Source organism: Triticum dicoccoides, chromosome 2A (assembly GCF_002162155.2).
Source record: "Triticum dicoccoides isolate Atlit2015 ecotype Zavitan chromosome 2A, WEW_v2.0, whole genome shotgun sequence".
NCBI lineage: Eukaryota > Viridiplantae > Streptophyta > Magnoliopsida > Poales > Poaceae > Triticum > Triticum dicoccoides.
This window is the reverse complement of record NC_041382.1, coordinates 634203833-634219417: the sequence shown is the minus strand read 5'-3', so window position 1 is coordinate 634219417 and position 15585 is coordinate 634203833. Positions and strand designations below refer to the sequence as shown.

Sequence of the window (15585 nt, the reverse complement as noted above, 5' to 3'; positions counted from 1 at the left end):
GATTGTAACGACATCAACATCAGTAATTGATACTCCCTCCATCCCACAATGTAAGACGTTTTTTAACACTACATTGATGTGAAAAAATGTCTTACATTATGAGATAGAGGGAGTAGATGATTACTATTCAACATCAACAATAAGAAAGACACTAATCGCTAAGCGCGATTTAGGAAAATAAAATTACAGTCTTTATATTACAATCTAGAGGATAAGTAGCACGACTGTGATTATTTATTTCTAGCGAAAAGTATGTTTTTGGTCCCTTAAGTTCACCAAAAGTATATACTTGGTCCCTCAAGATTTTTTCTAGAGAAAAGTATGTTTTTGGTCAACCCAGTCAAACCCGTCAACGTGGTCAAAATTTGGTTTTGGACCAAACTTATCCGGTTTTGAGACATGAAGGATGAAATGTCTACCAAAAATTCTTAAAAGACCAAGCTTATATTTTTGAGGAACTCGAGGGAACAAAAATATACTTTTTTTTATTTCTATAAGGCATACAGAAAGTACGTACGCACATCCCCAAGTTTTACTTGTTCTGGTTTGCTTCCTTCCTTTTCTGGGCAATGGACTCGAACAGGCTTCCATCGAAGCAGCCACGAACTGCCTCCCTTGAAAGGAGCCCGTCGTCGCCTTTGGCGAGCACGTACAACAGTATCCACTCCAGCTTACTCGCCATCCTGAATTAACGCCATGATAACATAAGCATCTCAGCTATTGAGAAACTGGAACTGAAGGCAAGCCATCAAATGAGCTCAGCATTGCAGAAGTGTTCACCGTCCAGGTAAGTCGAACGCCAGCCGCTGGCCTTCGGTCATCCTCCAGATCTCACCGAAGGTGAGCTTGTCCGGCACCGTGCGCGCGTTCTTGCTGAATATGTTGTCGAAATTCACCGGCATGAACCTAAGCTCCCACGACCGCACAAGCCGGTCATGCATGTAACCAAGCGGAGCAGACAGCGAACAATATGACGTTTTCTGAACTAGTAGAAGGAATTCAAGCTACGTATGTACCTTCCTTCCGTGTCGTACGTTGAGGTGTCGCTGCCATGCTTAGCCCTGTGGATGTTGCTGATGTAGACTGGGAACAGGGGAGATGGTATCCAGCCCTGTGGAAGATGAGATGAATGAGAGCTTCAAGTTCAGGAAAAGAACGCAGTCCAACATTCATTTGAACCTTTTCAAGTTCTGAACCTTTTTGCACTTACAGGCAGAGTCGGAAAGCTTAGGCCAACGTTTATGACGACTGCCATGATGAAGGACGCGACCACGTTGAAGCCCAACGCCCTTAGTCCTGGAATTCGTGCAGGATCAACGATGAACTGAACAGTCGACCGGCGGCAAGTTCATGCCATGAGATGTTTTCCAGAGAACACTACGGATCACCGTGCCTTACCTCCGTAAGTCTCCCAGGGATAGACGACGCCGTCGCCGTCGAGGTCGAAGAAGGCCACATGCTGCTGCAGCACGCTCCTCTGCCGGTGCTCGTGCGGCCCCTCCTTGGTTCCTTCCGGATGGTTCACGTCGGGCGCAATCAGAGCTCGTGCCAGATCTGCGCACATGTTAACCATGCGTTAGTGCAGTGCTGTGACACCATGAATATGGTAGGGAGGAACCGAAGAAGCTGGCCGGGCACTCACAGGGCTTGGGAACGAGCGTCTCCAGGTCTGCCCGGACCGGCCGGTCGGCCGTCACCGGCGCCGCCTTCGCCACGGATGACATCGCGTCAGTGGGCACCTTAGCCTCGTCCGCCATTATGCTCTCTGCCTCTGTGCCACTTGTTAGACTATGTATAGCTTCTGTACTTATGTACGTATTGTAACACATCCATTATATATAATGAGATAAGCCACCCCTAAAGGGTTGTGCTGGTTCCCCAAAACTTATTGTCTTACATGGTATCACGCTAGGTTACGATCGCTTCCGCTTCCAAACCCTAATACCCGCACCGCCGCCGCAGCCGCCGCCGCCTTCACCGCCGCTATGTCGAGCGCCGCCACCACCGGTTCCACTGCTGCGAGGTTCCTCCCGGCCTCTCTTGCGGCTCTGCTCAACCTCCCGCTCGATGCCGTTCCCGTTCCGGCTCCGATCGGGACCAGGAGCATCGGCTCCGTCTACTCCACGCCGCCGGCGCCCTCGCTTGGGCGCGACCTCGTGGTCCACACCGCGGCGCCGCCGTCCGCTGCAGACTCCGCGGGCGTCGTCCCGCCGCTCCTGCCGCAAGCGGATCACACCGCCCCGCTGGCGGGGTTGGCGGCGTCCGCCCCGGCCGCGGGCCTTGCGGCTTCCGACCCGGCCGCGGGCTTTGCGGCGTCCGCCCTGGCTGCGGTCCCGCCTCCTCCCGCATCGGCTTCGGTGCCTCCGGCTGCCTCCATGGTGTTTGCACCCCAGGCAGCCCCCTCGATGGGATCGTCTTCGCCGCCGCCGTTTCACTTCGGTCATCTCATCACCATCAAGCTCTCCGCCGACAACTACATCTTCTGGCGTGTGCAGGTTCTCCCGCTCTTGGGGAGTCACTACCTGCTAGGCTACGTCGACGGATCGCTTCCCTGCCCACCCGCACTGGTAGACAGCGTGCACGGTCCGGTCTACAATCCGGCCCATCGCGTCTGGACGGGGCAGGACCAGGCGAACCTCTCCTCCATCCAGGGGTCGCTCTCGCCGGCAGTTGCCGGACTTGTTGTCTTCGCGAAGACGTCTCATGAGGCCTGGACCATCCTTGAGCGAACCTTTGCAGCGCAGTCCCAGGCTCGTGTCTCTGCACTCCGTCGTCAGCTTGGAGAGTGTCAAAAGCTTGACTCCACTGCCACTGAGTTCTACAACAAGGTCAAGGGCCTCGCCGACACATTGGCCTCCATTGGACAGCCCCTCACCGACTCCGAGTTCAACTCGTTTATTGTCAATGGTCTTGATGAGGAGTATGATGCCTTAGTCGAGATCATCAACGAGCGGGGCAACTCGACACCCATGCTGGCACACGAGGTTTTCTCTCGGCTCCTTCTCACTGAGCAACGGGTCGAGACACGCCGCTCTAGGGGCACTGGCTCCCTCTCGGCCAACGCCGCCACCAAGGGTGGCCGCTCTTCTTCATCACCCCGGTCTCCCTTGGGGCTGCCACCGTCGCCCGCCTCGGCCCCCCCACCTACTGCGACCTTACCGGGGGCTGGCGGTCCACGTGTGTGCCAGCTTTGTGGCCGCGATGGGCACTGGGCCTCCAAGTGTCATAAGCGCTTCCAGCGAAGCTTCCTTGGTCTTGGCAATGACGGCAAAGATACACGCAACAATGCCCGTCAGGTCGCCATGGCTGATCGTCCCGCGCCGCAGAAGCAACAGGGACACACTCAGTCCTACTCCATCGATCCACACTGGTACATGGACTCTGGGGCGACAGAGCATCTGACCAGCGAGATGGGGAAGCTTCACACTCGTGAACCCTATCATGGCTCCGACAAGATCCACATCGCCAATGGAGCAGGTATGCACATCTCTCATATTGGTCAAGCATCTTTTCTCACTAGACATGCCAATAGGAGTCTTCAGCTTCGCAATGTTCTTCGAGTTCCATCTGTGACCCGTAATCTTCTTTCAGTTTCTAAACTCACACGTGATAATAATGTGCTTTGTGAATTTCACCCTTTTGATATTTTTATTAAGGATCGGGGCACGAGGGACATTCTTCTTAGTGGGCGGTTGTGCCAGGGCCTCTACCGTCTGGAGCATCCTGGCGTCGCCCGTGTTTTCAGTGGAGTTCGGGTCTCTCCGTCACAGTGGCATGCTCGTCTTGGTCACCCGGCCATATCTATTGTCCGTCATATTTTGCGTCGTCATGAGCTTCCTAGTTTGTCTAGTAATAAAGATGTAGCAGTGTGTGATGCTTGTCAGCAAGGGAAGAGTCATCAACTTCCTTTTTCAGAGTCCAGTCGTGAGGTGAAACATCCTTTAGAACTTGTGTTTTCAGATGTATGGGGTCCTGCTCAGACTTCTGTCAGTGGTCATAATTACTATATCAGTTTCGTTGATGCTTATAGTCGCTTTACCTGGCTTTACCTTATTAAACGCAAATCTGATGTGTTTGATATTTTTGTTCAGTTTCAAAAACATGTTGAACGTCTTCTCAAGCACAAAATTGTTCATGTCCAGTCGGACTGGGGGGGGCGAGTATCGCAACCTCAACTCCTTCTTTCAGTCGCTTGGGATAGCTCATCGTTTAGCATGTCCACATACACATCAGCAGAATGGTTCAGTCGAACGTAAGCATCGTCATATTGTTGAAGCTGGTCTTACTCTTTTGGCCCATGCATCTGTTCCGTTTCGGTTTTGGAGTGATGCTTTCACCACTGCATGCTTTCTCATCAACCGTACTCCCACTCGTGTTTTAAACATGAAGACTCCCATTGAGGTTCTCCTTAATGAACAACCTGATTATACCTTTTTCAAGGTATTTGGGTGTGCTTGCTAGCCACATCTTCGTCCATATAATAAGCGCAAGCTTGAGTTTCGTTCTAAGAAGTGTGTTTTTCTTGGCTATAGCTCTCTTCATAAAGGTTACAAATGTCTTCATGTTCCCACTAATTGTGTCTATATATCTCGGGACGTCGTGTTTGATGAGCATGTTTTTCCCTTTGCCAAACTTCCTGTGTCCACTGTCGAACCACCATCTCTGCATTCATCCTCTGTTGCTTCTGACCAATTTGATGATGTTGCATACTCTCCTTTGCTGTTACCTAACCATGGTGCAGGAACCGGACGTGGGGCTCGTTTGGAGCTGTTGGAGGATTCACCATCATCATCGCCGCCTTCTGATGGGCACGTCGATCGCTCTATGTTGCATGGCATCAATTCGCGTGCCCATGCATGGTTACCCGAAGAGCCCGTCGCGCCGAGCATCTCCACGGCTCGGCCCTCTTCGCCAGCGGCCGCCGAGTCTTCAGCGGCTCGGCCTGTCACGCCGTCTTCGCCCGCGGCTCGGCCCGTCACGCCGTCTTCGCCTGCAGCTCGGGTCCGCGACGCCGTCCTCATGTCGCCTTCATCCGCGGATCGGCCCGCGACACCGGCCGCGCCACGGCCCACTATGCCGGGCTCGCCATCGGTCCGGTCTGTGACGCCGGCGTCGCCAGCTACTTCGTCTGCTCTGCCGGTTTCGCCGGTGGGCCGGCCTTCTTCGCCGACCGAGCCCGAGGCTACTGTGTCTGGCTCCTCGTCACCGGCTGACTCGTCAATGTCGCCGTCCTCCAGCCCGTTGCAGGCTGCTCCGTCGACCTCGGTGGTTCCTGTGTCCCGACCACATACACGCAGTCGCAGTGGCATTTTCAAACCTAAGGAACGTAAGGATGGTACAGTTGCTTGGTTGGCTGCTTGTTTGGCTGCTGCTGTTGCGGATCCATCTTCTGAGCCTCGCTCATATCAGGCTGCCCTGCGCATTCCACATTGGCGAGAGGCTATGGAGCAGGAGTTTCATGCTCTCCTTCATAACAAGACATGGACTCTCGTTCCTCCACCACCACGGGTAAATATTATTGACTCAAAATGGGTATTCAAAGTGAAGAAGCATTCGGATGGATCTATTGAGCGTTACAAAGCGCGACTTGTTGCTCGCGGTTTTCGGCAGCGCCATGGTCTTGACTATGAGGACACCTTCAGTCCTGTCGTCAAGCCTACCACTATTCGGCTTCTTCTCTCCATTGCTGTTTCTCGTGGTTGGTCAGTTCGTCAACTTGATGTGCAGAATGCTTTTCTACATGCCTGGTTTCTCTGATCCTGATCGTCCTGACTATATCTGTCGTCTCTCCAAAGCACTATATGGTTTGAAGCAAGCTCCTCGTGCCTGGCATGCCCGCCTTGCCTCTGCCCTTCGTGCTCATGGGTTTGTGCCGTCCACTGCTGACACTTCATTATTTCTTCTACAGAAGCCAGAAGTCACTATGTATCTTTTGGTATATGTCGATGATATTATCCTTGTCAGCTCTTCTCAGTATGCTGCTGATGCTCTTGTCTGCTCTCTTGGTGCTGATTTTGCGGTCAAAGATCTTGGGAAGCTTCACTACTTTCTTGGAGTTGAGGTCACTTCTCGTGCTACTGGTCTTGTCCTTACGCAGAAGAAGTACTCCTTGGAGTTGTTACAAAGAGCGGGCATGCTGAAGTGCAAACCGACCACCACACTCATGTCGTCTACCGACAAGATAACAGCTGTTGATGGTGAGCTTTTGTCTCCTGCGGATGCCACAGAGTACAGGAGCATTGTTGGTGGACTTCAGTACTTGACGATCACGAGACCAGATATCTCTTATGCTGTTAACAGGGTTTGTCAGTATCTTCAGGCTCCCAGAGATACTCATTGGGCTGCTGTTAAACGCATTCTTCGTTATGTTCAGTTCACCCTGACATTTGGTATGCATATTCGGCCGACTTCCTCTCGGGTCCTTTCGGCCTTCTCTGATGCAGATTGGGCTGGTAGCCCAGATGACAGGCGATCCACGGGGGGTTATGCAGTATTCTTTGACCCTAATTTGATCGCCTGGAGTGCTCGGAAACAGGCTACTGTGTCACGTAGCAGTACTGAAGCTGAGTACAAGGCTGTGGCTAATGCTACTGCAGAGATTATTTGGGTGCAGTCTTTGCTTCAGGAGTTGGGTTTGTCTCAACCACAGCCTCCTATTCTTTGGTGTGATAACATCGGTGCTACATACCTTTCTGCAAATCCAGTATTTCATGCCCGAACAAAATACATTGAAGTTGACTATCACTTTGTACGGGAACGTGTATCACAGAAGCAACTCCAGATCAAGTTTATCTCATGTAAGGATCAACTTGCAGACATCTTCACTAAGCCTTTACCTCTGCCACAGTTTGAGACTTGTAGGCGCAATCTTACCCTTCTCAGTTCTTTAGAAAGTGGCTAAGATTGAGGGAGGGTGTTAGACTATGTATAGCTTCTGTACTTATGTACGTATTGTAACACATCCATTATATATAATGAGATAAGCCACCCCTAAAGGGTTGTGCTGGTTCCCCAAAACTTATTGTCTTACACCACTCTACGTTGCAAATAGCGATCAGTGGTAACGGAGCTCTTCTTTTACACGCGCGAGGAGTGCGGACAATGGGCGCGGGAAAGCCCGGCGGAAGTCACGAAGTGTGCGTGCAAGGCAGAGTACGCGAGCTGCCGTGCCGCGCAGAACCTTCTCTGTGCTGCTCGGGAGCTGAACGTACGTACGCCGTGGCGCTCGTTCTCGCCGTCCATCGGAAGACGACAGTGCGGCACGCGTTCATGCACGCCGCGCCAGTCTTTTATCTCCTCACGTGCCGTACGTGCCAGAAACATATAATTGCACTCGATTTGCCGATATGAAAATGTTCATATGCACATCCTACCCATATGAACGGCATATCATCTTGAAATTTATAAAGTTACCGTATGCACCTTGTCGTCGACGGAAACGTCTTCTCCCACTGAGTACGCCTCACCGGAAATCCTGAAATAAATCCATAAATAAATGCGAACATCAGGAATTAAACCCTGATGGACTGAGGATACCACAGTCCCTCTAACCATTCAACCACAAATTGTTTCACAAAAATGAACGGTACAAGTCTGCACGTACATATACAAACTCTCCTCTCTACCTTCGTCCCGTATCTCCCATGCATTCCTTATCGATCAATTAAAGCAACACCTTGTCGATCAATCGTTTAAAGATATTCTGCTATCTTTTCAGTTTTATCATGTCGATTTTTACATGACTTGTACTTTGTTTTTTATGATATGAATGTGACACGTATTACCATGCTAAAAAAGATTAAAGCAACGCCTTGTCGATCAATCGCTCCACCGGCTCGTTCCCTAACTCGATTGCGTTTGCTGATAGTTTGACCTTTTATACACTGATCGTTGGACAGTTGCCAATTTGACCCTTTGACCATTTGACTATGTTGGCCATCGACTTCTTAAAGAATTTGAAAAGGTTCACAAATATGCAAAAGTTTATGAATTCTACTAAACAAAATCATGAATTTGAAAAGGAACGCGCTACAAATCTGATGCCAGATGTTTAAACATGCCAAATCAAACATTGTTTACGGGAAATTACATGTCATGAACCTCACAATTCCCTTCGGCAAGCATGGAAATCTTGGCATGTTCAATTTTTTTCACCAACATTTGCCATGTTTGCTGAAGGAAATTACCTTGCTCTCGACGCGTAATTTGTCATTAAAAATGTTTGATTTTCCATGCTTAGAAATATGACGTTAGATTATTACCATTTTCTTTTGAAAATAGTTCACGTATTTGAAAACTTGTTCATGAATACAAAAAATGTTCATGAATTTGAAAAAAAGTTCAGAAATTTGAAGAAAGTTTATGTATTTAGAAAAAAGTTCATGAATTTGGAAAGAAAAGTTCATCCAAATTAAAACTAATAAATAAATTCTAAAATAATACATACACGAACAAAAGCTGGCCAAAAACGGACAAAAACAAAACACAAAGAACCGGCCACCAAAAAAGCGCTAGAAGAACCCACTACGCTACAGTCATAAGTGGGCTGGCCCGTTTGGTCCGGGTGTGTGCGCCCCTTACGCATTGGCTCTACTCCGCATTGCATCTCTGTCATGGTTCTAATTAAAGCGTCCAATGTGCATTACAAGATCACAATTGTGTACGGCCCGTACTCCCACGCTCTCAAGGACGCATTCTTCGCTGAGCTCATCACTCAGAGGCCTCCCACTGATACCCTTTGGCTTTATCTGGGAGATTTTAACCAAATTTACAGAGCGTGTGACAAAAACAAGAGAAACATCGACACTAGACGTCTTAAACGTTTTCGTGCAACGCTCTAAAGTTGTGGCTTGATGGAGATCCACCTCCAGAATAAACGTTTCACGTGGTCAAAGAGAGGGAAACCCCGACCCTTTGCAAGCTCGACTCGTTCTTTTGCAACGCGGAGTGTGACGATCAGTTTGGCAGCCACATCCTTCATGCACTCTCGTCCTCGCTCTCTGATCACTGCCCCCTCCTCCTCGCCGAGGTTAGGGGACCCCGGAGACCGCGAAGCTTCAAGTTCGAGAATTTTTGGGTTTCTCTTCTAGGGTTCAAGGAGGTCGTCCTCAAGGCATGGAATGAGCACACAGACCATACCGAGCCGTATCAAATCCTACACTACAAGCTCAAGAAGACCGGTGCCCGCCTTTCCGAGTGGAGTAGGGGGTTGTTCTCCAAAGTGAAGATCCATCTCCACGCCGCCCTCTTGATGATTTTGCACCTTGACATGGCCCGGGAAAATCGGCAACTCTCTGTGGAGGAAGGGGACCTCCGCAAGCGGCTCAAAAGACGAGTCATCAGCTTAGCGGTCATGGAGAGGGCTCGTAAGAAGCAGTGCGCGAGACTGGCCAACATCAAGGAGGGTGATGCAAACACCAAATTTTTTCACCGGAGGATCAATGGGAGACGCCGCAAAAATTTCATCCACATGCTTAAGCATAATCAAGGATGGATCACCGACCATGATACCAAAGAGAAGGTTGTCCATGACCACTTCACCGAGGCCATGGGAAAAGGGCGCCCGCGGGTGCGCGACTTCAATTGGGAAGAGCTTGGCTTAGAGGTACACAACTTGGACTCCCTCGCGGACCCCATCACCACGGAGGAGGTGCACGAGGCCATTAAGCAAATGCCAAGCGATAAAGCACCCGACCCAGACGGTTTCACCGGATTGTTCTTCAAGAGTTGTTGGAACATTATCAAGGAGGACATCATGAGGATAGTCTCTCTTTTTGGCAACCTACACACGACAAACCTCACTGGCTCAACTCTGCAAACATTGTACTAATTCCCAAGAAGGAGGGTGCTGAGGGGATCACCGACTTTCAGCCTATTAGCCTCATCCACTCCATTGCGAAGATTGTTGCCAAAATTTTAGCAATTCGGCTAGCGCCTCACATGAACAAGCTTGTCTCCAACGCGCAAAGTGCTTTCATCAAGACTAGGAGTATCCATGACAATTTCATGTATGTGAAAAATCTCGCGCGTCGCCTCCACAAGAGCAAAACTCCGTCCCTCCTCTTCAAGCTTGATATAAGAAAGGCTTTCGACTCTATGAGATGGGAGTATATCATTGACATCCTCCAGCAGAGGGGGTTCCCGAGCACCTTTCGGAATTGGATCACCGCCCTCCTATGCACCTTCTCCTTGCGGGTTCTCCTCAATGGCATCCCGGGCAACCCCATTACCCACGGAAGTGGCTTCCGGCAGGGGGGGGGGGGTCCTCTCTCACCCCTGCTATTTGTCATTGCCATTGACCCCCTTCAAAAGATCCTTGAGTTGGCAACTAGGAAGGGGTTGCTTCACAAAATTCGTGGTCGTGGGCCCATCATGAGAACATCCCTCTACGCTGATGACGCAGCCGTCTTCGTTGCACCCATCAAGAAGGATATTGACAACCTCTCTGTGTTGCTCGGTGCGTTTGGTGATGTCACGGGACTATGCACTAACTTCCAGAAGAGCTTTGTGGTCCCGATTCGATGCAGACACCTACAACTCGACAACATCCTCCAGAATTTCCCCGCTGCCCGTGCTTCCTTTCCAATAAAATATCTGGGGCTACCTATCTCGGTTTGGCAACTAAAAGTTTGGGATTTCCAATTCCTCGTGGACAAGGCCGCTTCCAAACTTGTTCTATGGGACGGGCAAAATATCACTGCCATTGGTCGGGCTGCCCTTGTCAAGTCTGTGCTATCCTCACAAGCCATCTACTTCATCACCCCACTGGTCGTTCCACCGAGCATCCTCCACAATATCAACAAGCTTGAGAGAGCTTTCCTTTGGGCGGGAACATATAAGACTACCGGCGCGAAGTGCAAAGTTAATTGGGAATCCGTATGTCGGCCAATCGAATATGGAGGTCTTGGGGTGCTAAACACGGAGAAATTTGCAAGGGCTCTTCGTTTGCGTTGGCTTTGGTTCGAATGGAAGGAGCCCACCAAGCTATGGGTTGGGACGGGCAACCCGTGCGACGAGATGGACAAAAATCTCTTCTATGCTTCAACGACCATAACTGTTGGCAACGGTGCACGCACGCTATTCTGGGACTCCCCTTGGGTGCGGGACGAAAAGCCAAGAGACATCACACCATTTATTTACGACGCTTCCTCTCGGAAGACTTGGAAACTTCGGGAAGCCCTCCAGGATGATGCTTGGGTTCGCAAAATCAAGGTCACTTCCAACTTCACTTTCGGACATCTTCGATAATTTATTGAGCTTTGGTCCACCATCCGCGATTTCCATCTTGAGGCGCACGCTGAAGACGACATCGTGTGGAAACACATAGAGAGCGGGATATACACTGCCAAATCCGCCTACTTGGTTCAATTTTTCGGCATCATCAGCTCCCTCATGGAGCTTGCAGTGTGGAAGGCCTGGGCCCCGCCCAAGGTCAAATTTTTCGCGTGGTTGGCCATGCAAAATAGGGTTTGGAATGCCGACCGTTTGACCAATCAGGGATGGCCCAATTGCGGGCTTTGTCCTCTTTGCAAGCGTGGGTAAGAATCCATCGACCACCTCCTCTTCAGATGCCGGTACACTACTACTTTGGAAAATGATAAAAGATTGGCTCCAGCTCGAAAGCATCAACACTTCCGCTTGGCACCTGGCCCAGTCAACCGAAGAGTGGTGGATCGGGCTCTCCGACTCTATCATACCAAATAGGAAGGCCATGGCCACCCTCTCCATGCTCACCTCTTGGACAATCTGGAATGAAAGGAATGCCCGCATCTTCCAACTCAAGAGTGCCCCGCCAACGATTCTACTAGCTAACATCAAGATTGAGGCTCATACTTGGATCACCGCGGGTGCAAAGAAATTAGGATCCATCATACCACGAGAGTAGGCCTTTTGTAGTGGTGTTGTAGCACGATGTGTGTTGTAACACAAAATTCAAACTCTCTTTTCCCTCTTAATTAATGAATGAGGCAAGTCTTTTGCCTCCTTTCAAAAAAAAAATTTGACGTCAAATAGGACTTTGTACCAAACATGGCCTAACTTCGAAAAAAAAAGTATATCGGGGTCCTCTTTCTGGAGTTTCAGTGAATGCAAATTGTTAAGCCGTTACCCAACTAATGGCAATTCCATGCGAGCAGCCTCAATTGTTTCAAATTATCATTGAAAACGACGACGGTGTTTCTTTTCCTGATGAAACTTTGAGGAGGGCACAACTTATTACTTCATGGTAGGAATACATGAGGCGGTAGCTAGTCCACAGTCTTACACAATACACATGAAGACGTTCCGGGCCGGCAGCGTTGCATGCTACTGCCGCTTCCCGTATGCCTGCCTCCTCTCGTCGGCGATGAACTCGAAGAGGCTACCGTCGAAGCAGCGGCGAATAGCCTCCCTCGGAAGGTTCCCCTCCTCGTCCTTGGCGAGCATGTACAGCAGCATCCACTCCCCCTTGCTCGCCACCCTGAATCAACAAGTACCCACGGATTTATCATTAGAACACATTTCTGCCGTTTCACCCGAGAGAATGGAGCACAAAATCAGCGTGCAAATGGTCCAACGTGTAAAACGAAATCAGACCATCCAAATGGGTCGTTCGCCTGCCGTTGGCCGTCGGTCATCATCCAGATTTCCCGGAATGTGAGCTTATCCGGCGAGGCGTTCTTGCTGAATATGTTCTCGAAGTTCACCGGCATGTACCTATGAGCATTCACACAATCGCACATATATGCCGGTCATGTAACTAGCAGATCACAGACCATTCTTAGCACTACTGGGAAGTGTTTGATCAGTTACATACCTTCCCTCGGAGTCATAAGTCGCGGTGTCGCTCCCATGCTTGGCCCTGTGGATGTTGTCGATGTAGATTGGGAAAAGGAGAGATGGCACCCAGCTCTGTGTCCGGAATACAATAGGTACAACAGGGAATTGTATCAGCCGGGGGCCGTGGAGGATGTTCCTCGAGTTAATTCTGACCATTTCGAGACTTACATGCAGAGTTGTGTAGCTCAGGGTGGTATGTATGCCTATTGCGATGAGGATGGAGACGATCATGTTGAAGCCCAATGCCCTCAGTCCTGAAACCAGTGCAATATTATATTACCAACAACGAACACTTTTACTGGCTGCTCAACATGCTATCCGTGGAGGAAAACTGATTAAAGTTTACTGACTGCTACAGTACGAACTGACGTAACTGAAAGTTTACCTTGGTAAGTTTCCCATGGATAGATGACGCCGTCGCCATCCATGTCGAAGAAGGCGACGTGCTGCTGCAGCACGCTCCTCTGGCGGTGCTGGTACCCGCCCTCCTTGCTCCCTCCGGGATGGTACACGTCCGGCGCCACCAGGGCTCGGGCCAGGTCTGCAAGTCACGGGCCTGTAAGAATTCGCCGACCGGGCCAGCGGGGAGGGGAAGAACAATCGAAGAAGAATCTGGGCTGGGCACCCACAGGGCTTCGGGATGCGCTTCTCCAGGTCCGCTCGGACGGGCCGCCGGGCCGTCACGGGCGCCCCCTCCGCCACCGGCGACAGCTCTTCTTCCCTGACCGCCCTTGTTGCCTCCTCGGCCATGGCGCTCGGCTCGATCGCTATCTCTGCGTATCACACTGTGCGTTACGGAGGGATCGATGGTGTGTGTGGGTGAGTAAATTCTGTGGCCTTCTGCTCTTCTTATACGGGGCGGGGGCGGTGCCGCGGCGGCAAGGCCCGGGGGAGGTGTGTGCCGTGTACGCATATGGGCAGCCCGGGGGAAGGGATGAGTGTGCTGACTCGTCGGTCATGCGGGGCACCAACCTTCGCCGTGGCGGTCGGGTGGCCAAACGTGGTGGCATTCGTCGTGGCACTCTTTCACGGCGCACGTCACGCGCGTGCCTGTGTGGCGGTGTGCCTGCCTGCCTGCCTGCCTGCCAGCACATAGTTGCGCTCGATCTGCTCGGCAAACTCAAGGGAGCGTCAGGCGGCGCCGTCGGTTTGGCCCGTCCGCAAAAGTAGTGTCACGGGCATCGTGGCGTGACGCCCATGGAAGTTAAATACCTCCTCTGTTTTTCTAACACGGTACAGACGCACATACATTCACACTCCCTCTGTTTCTTTTTATATGAAAGTTATATTTTGTAGAGAGAAAAATCACATTCATCATTTTTTGCGGGGTTCCGCATTCACCATATAAAATCAATATTATTAGATGCATTATGAGTTTAATTTTTCATACTATATAACTTTATTATTGTAGATCTTGATTTTATTAATATATAAATTTAAACCAAAATTTATGTAATTTCTCTTCATACAAATTTTATATACCGACCGGATTCAAGCCCTAGCCCCTCAACTCGGACGGACTTGTGGAAATCCTCGAAAACAAGGGAAATAAAAAGAAGCGGATGGAGGGAGTAGCACACATCACACCATTCCGGCCTACACGGGTTCACGACTCCCCGCAATCTGGCATAGAGAGTGCACCACCAAGACCAACGATATCACAAAACTGGTGATTGAAACTTGTGTTAAAAATGATATTATAGACGAACTGAGCGTAGCTCACATGGTTAGGTTCCTTGTAGTGAAACCAATTCATCAATGTTCAAGTCCTAAACTTGGTATTGGTGTTCGTATTTTTTTGAATTTATTTCAGCTTTCTGACGATGTTCATTCAGTGAGAGGGGGCGTTCTCGTCGACTACAAGGCGTTTGTGCTGACTTCATCGATTTCAAGATGATTTACTAGCTAAGTATCTCACGGATGCTCATACGCCTAGAGTGTGCGTGCATACATTCATCTCTGTGTGTAAGCATCTACAATTGTACTTTTTCCGTTTTAAAATAAATATCTTAAGTTTAGTATAACTTTGTACTATAAAGTTAAGACTTATTTTAGGATGGAATGAGCATTGTGTTTAAAGAAAACGATATCACAGAACTGATGAACCATGTCAAGTGAATCTCAACTTCAAGTAAAAAAAAATATTGTGTTTAAAGAAAACGATATCACAGAACTGATGAACGATGTCAAGTGAATCTCAACTTCAAGTGAAAAAAAGTAGGTGTGAATCTGGGCATGGAGACCTATCGCTTTTTTTTAACTAGTTAATTGCCGGAAAAAGTCTAAAATAAACCTTGAATTTGTAGACAAGTGTTAAATCAAACCCTAAATTTTTAATCCCTGAAATCAGCACACCAAACTCTTCGATCCCGGTTTATTTTAAACCTTAAGCGCATTACCAAACAGGGATTGCGGATGTGGCAGCTCAAATCCGGGATTTGATTGCGACCCGACACGACTGGGCCGGCCCACAATGCGCGACGCATGGACCTGACAGGGATTCGGCTATGACGGGTACAGTGAGTCGAACTTCGGACCTGGCCGTGCAAAACTCGTATTGCTTGCCACTCCCACTGCAAGCTATTTTTGTGATAGATAAGAGCGACTTTGTTTAACATATAACAGCGCCGAGATTTGGAAACATCTCGGAAATTTTATGAAACATTTTCTTGAAAATTGTCATAACAAAATTGAAATCCGAACATTTTCGCGAATTTTTGGAATTGCGATATTTAAAAAAACACAAACAAATTTTGAAAACATGAACCC

The 15585-nt window shown here is 49.6% G+C and overlaps 2 protein-coding genes across 2 annotated transcripts; both read right to left on the bottom strand.

Moving 5' to 3' along the window:
• Window positions 1-225: 225 nt before the first annotated feature.
• Window positions 226-1757, bottom strand: LOC119359738 (peroxygenase-like). Its single transcript, XM_037625836.1, has 6 exons — window positions 1643-1757; window positions 1399-1554; window positions 1211-1296; window positions 1017-1111; window positions 781-906; window positions 226-683 (listed from the first exon to the last, which is right to left on the bottom strand). Exons 1-6 carry the CDS (start codon window positions 1755-1757, stop codon window positions 533-535), a joined length of 729 nt encoding a protein of 242 aa, XP_037481733.1. The 3' UTR covers window positions 226-532.
• A 10324-nt stretch (window positions 1758-12081) lies between these two features.
• On the bottom strand, window positions 12082-13662 carry LOC119359737 (peroxygenase 1-like). The gene is made up of 6 exons (XM_037625835.1): window positions 13446-13662; window positions 13202-13357; window positions 12985-13070; window positions 12794-12888; window positions 12574-12693; window positions 12082-12457 (listed from the first exon to the last, which is right to left on the bottom strand). Exons 1-6 carry the CDS (start codon window positions 13564-13566, stop codon window positions 12304-12306), a joined length of 732 nt encoding a protein of 243 aa, XP_037481732.1. The 5' UTR covers window positions 13567-13662; the 3' UTR covers window positions 12082-12303.
• Between the last annotated feature and the right edge of the window lie 1923 nt (window positions 13663-15585).

What these genes read in the sequence shown, in the direction of transcription:
- LOC119359738 (XM_037625836.1), bottom strand. Translation starts at nt 1,757, where the DNA reads ATGGCGGACGAGGCTAAGGTGCCCACTGACGCGATGTCATCCGTGGCG. An exon ending in GACGCTCGTTCCCAAGCCCT is followed by an intron (nt 1,555 to 1,642) that starts GTGAGTGCCCGG and finishes ACATGTGCGCAG; the next exon opens with ATCTGGCACGAGCTCTGATT. An exon ending in GCGTTCGACTTACCTGGACG is followed by an intron (nt 684 to 780) that starts GTGAACACTTCT and finishes GCGTTAATTCAG; the next exon opens with GATGGCGAGTAAGCTGGAGT.
- LOC119359737 (XM_037625835.1), bottom strand. Translation starts at nt 13,566, where the DNA reads ATGGCCGAGGAGGCAACAAGGGCGGTCAGGGAAGAAGAGCTGTCGCCG. An exon ending in TGAGCTACACAACTCTGCAT is followed by an intron (nt 12,889 to 12,984) that starts GTAAGTCTCGAA and finishes TTCCGGACACAG; the next exon opens with AGCTGGGTGCCATCTCTCCT. An exon ending in ACTTATGACTCCGAGGGAAG is followed by an intron (nt 12,694 to 12,793) that starts GTATGTAACTGA and finishes GAATGCTCATAG; the next exon opens with GTACATGCCGGTGAACTTCG.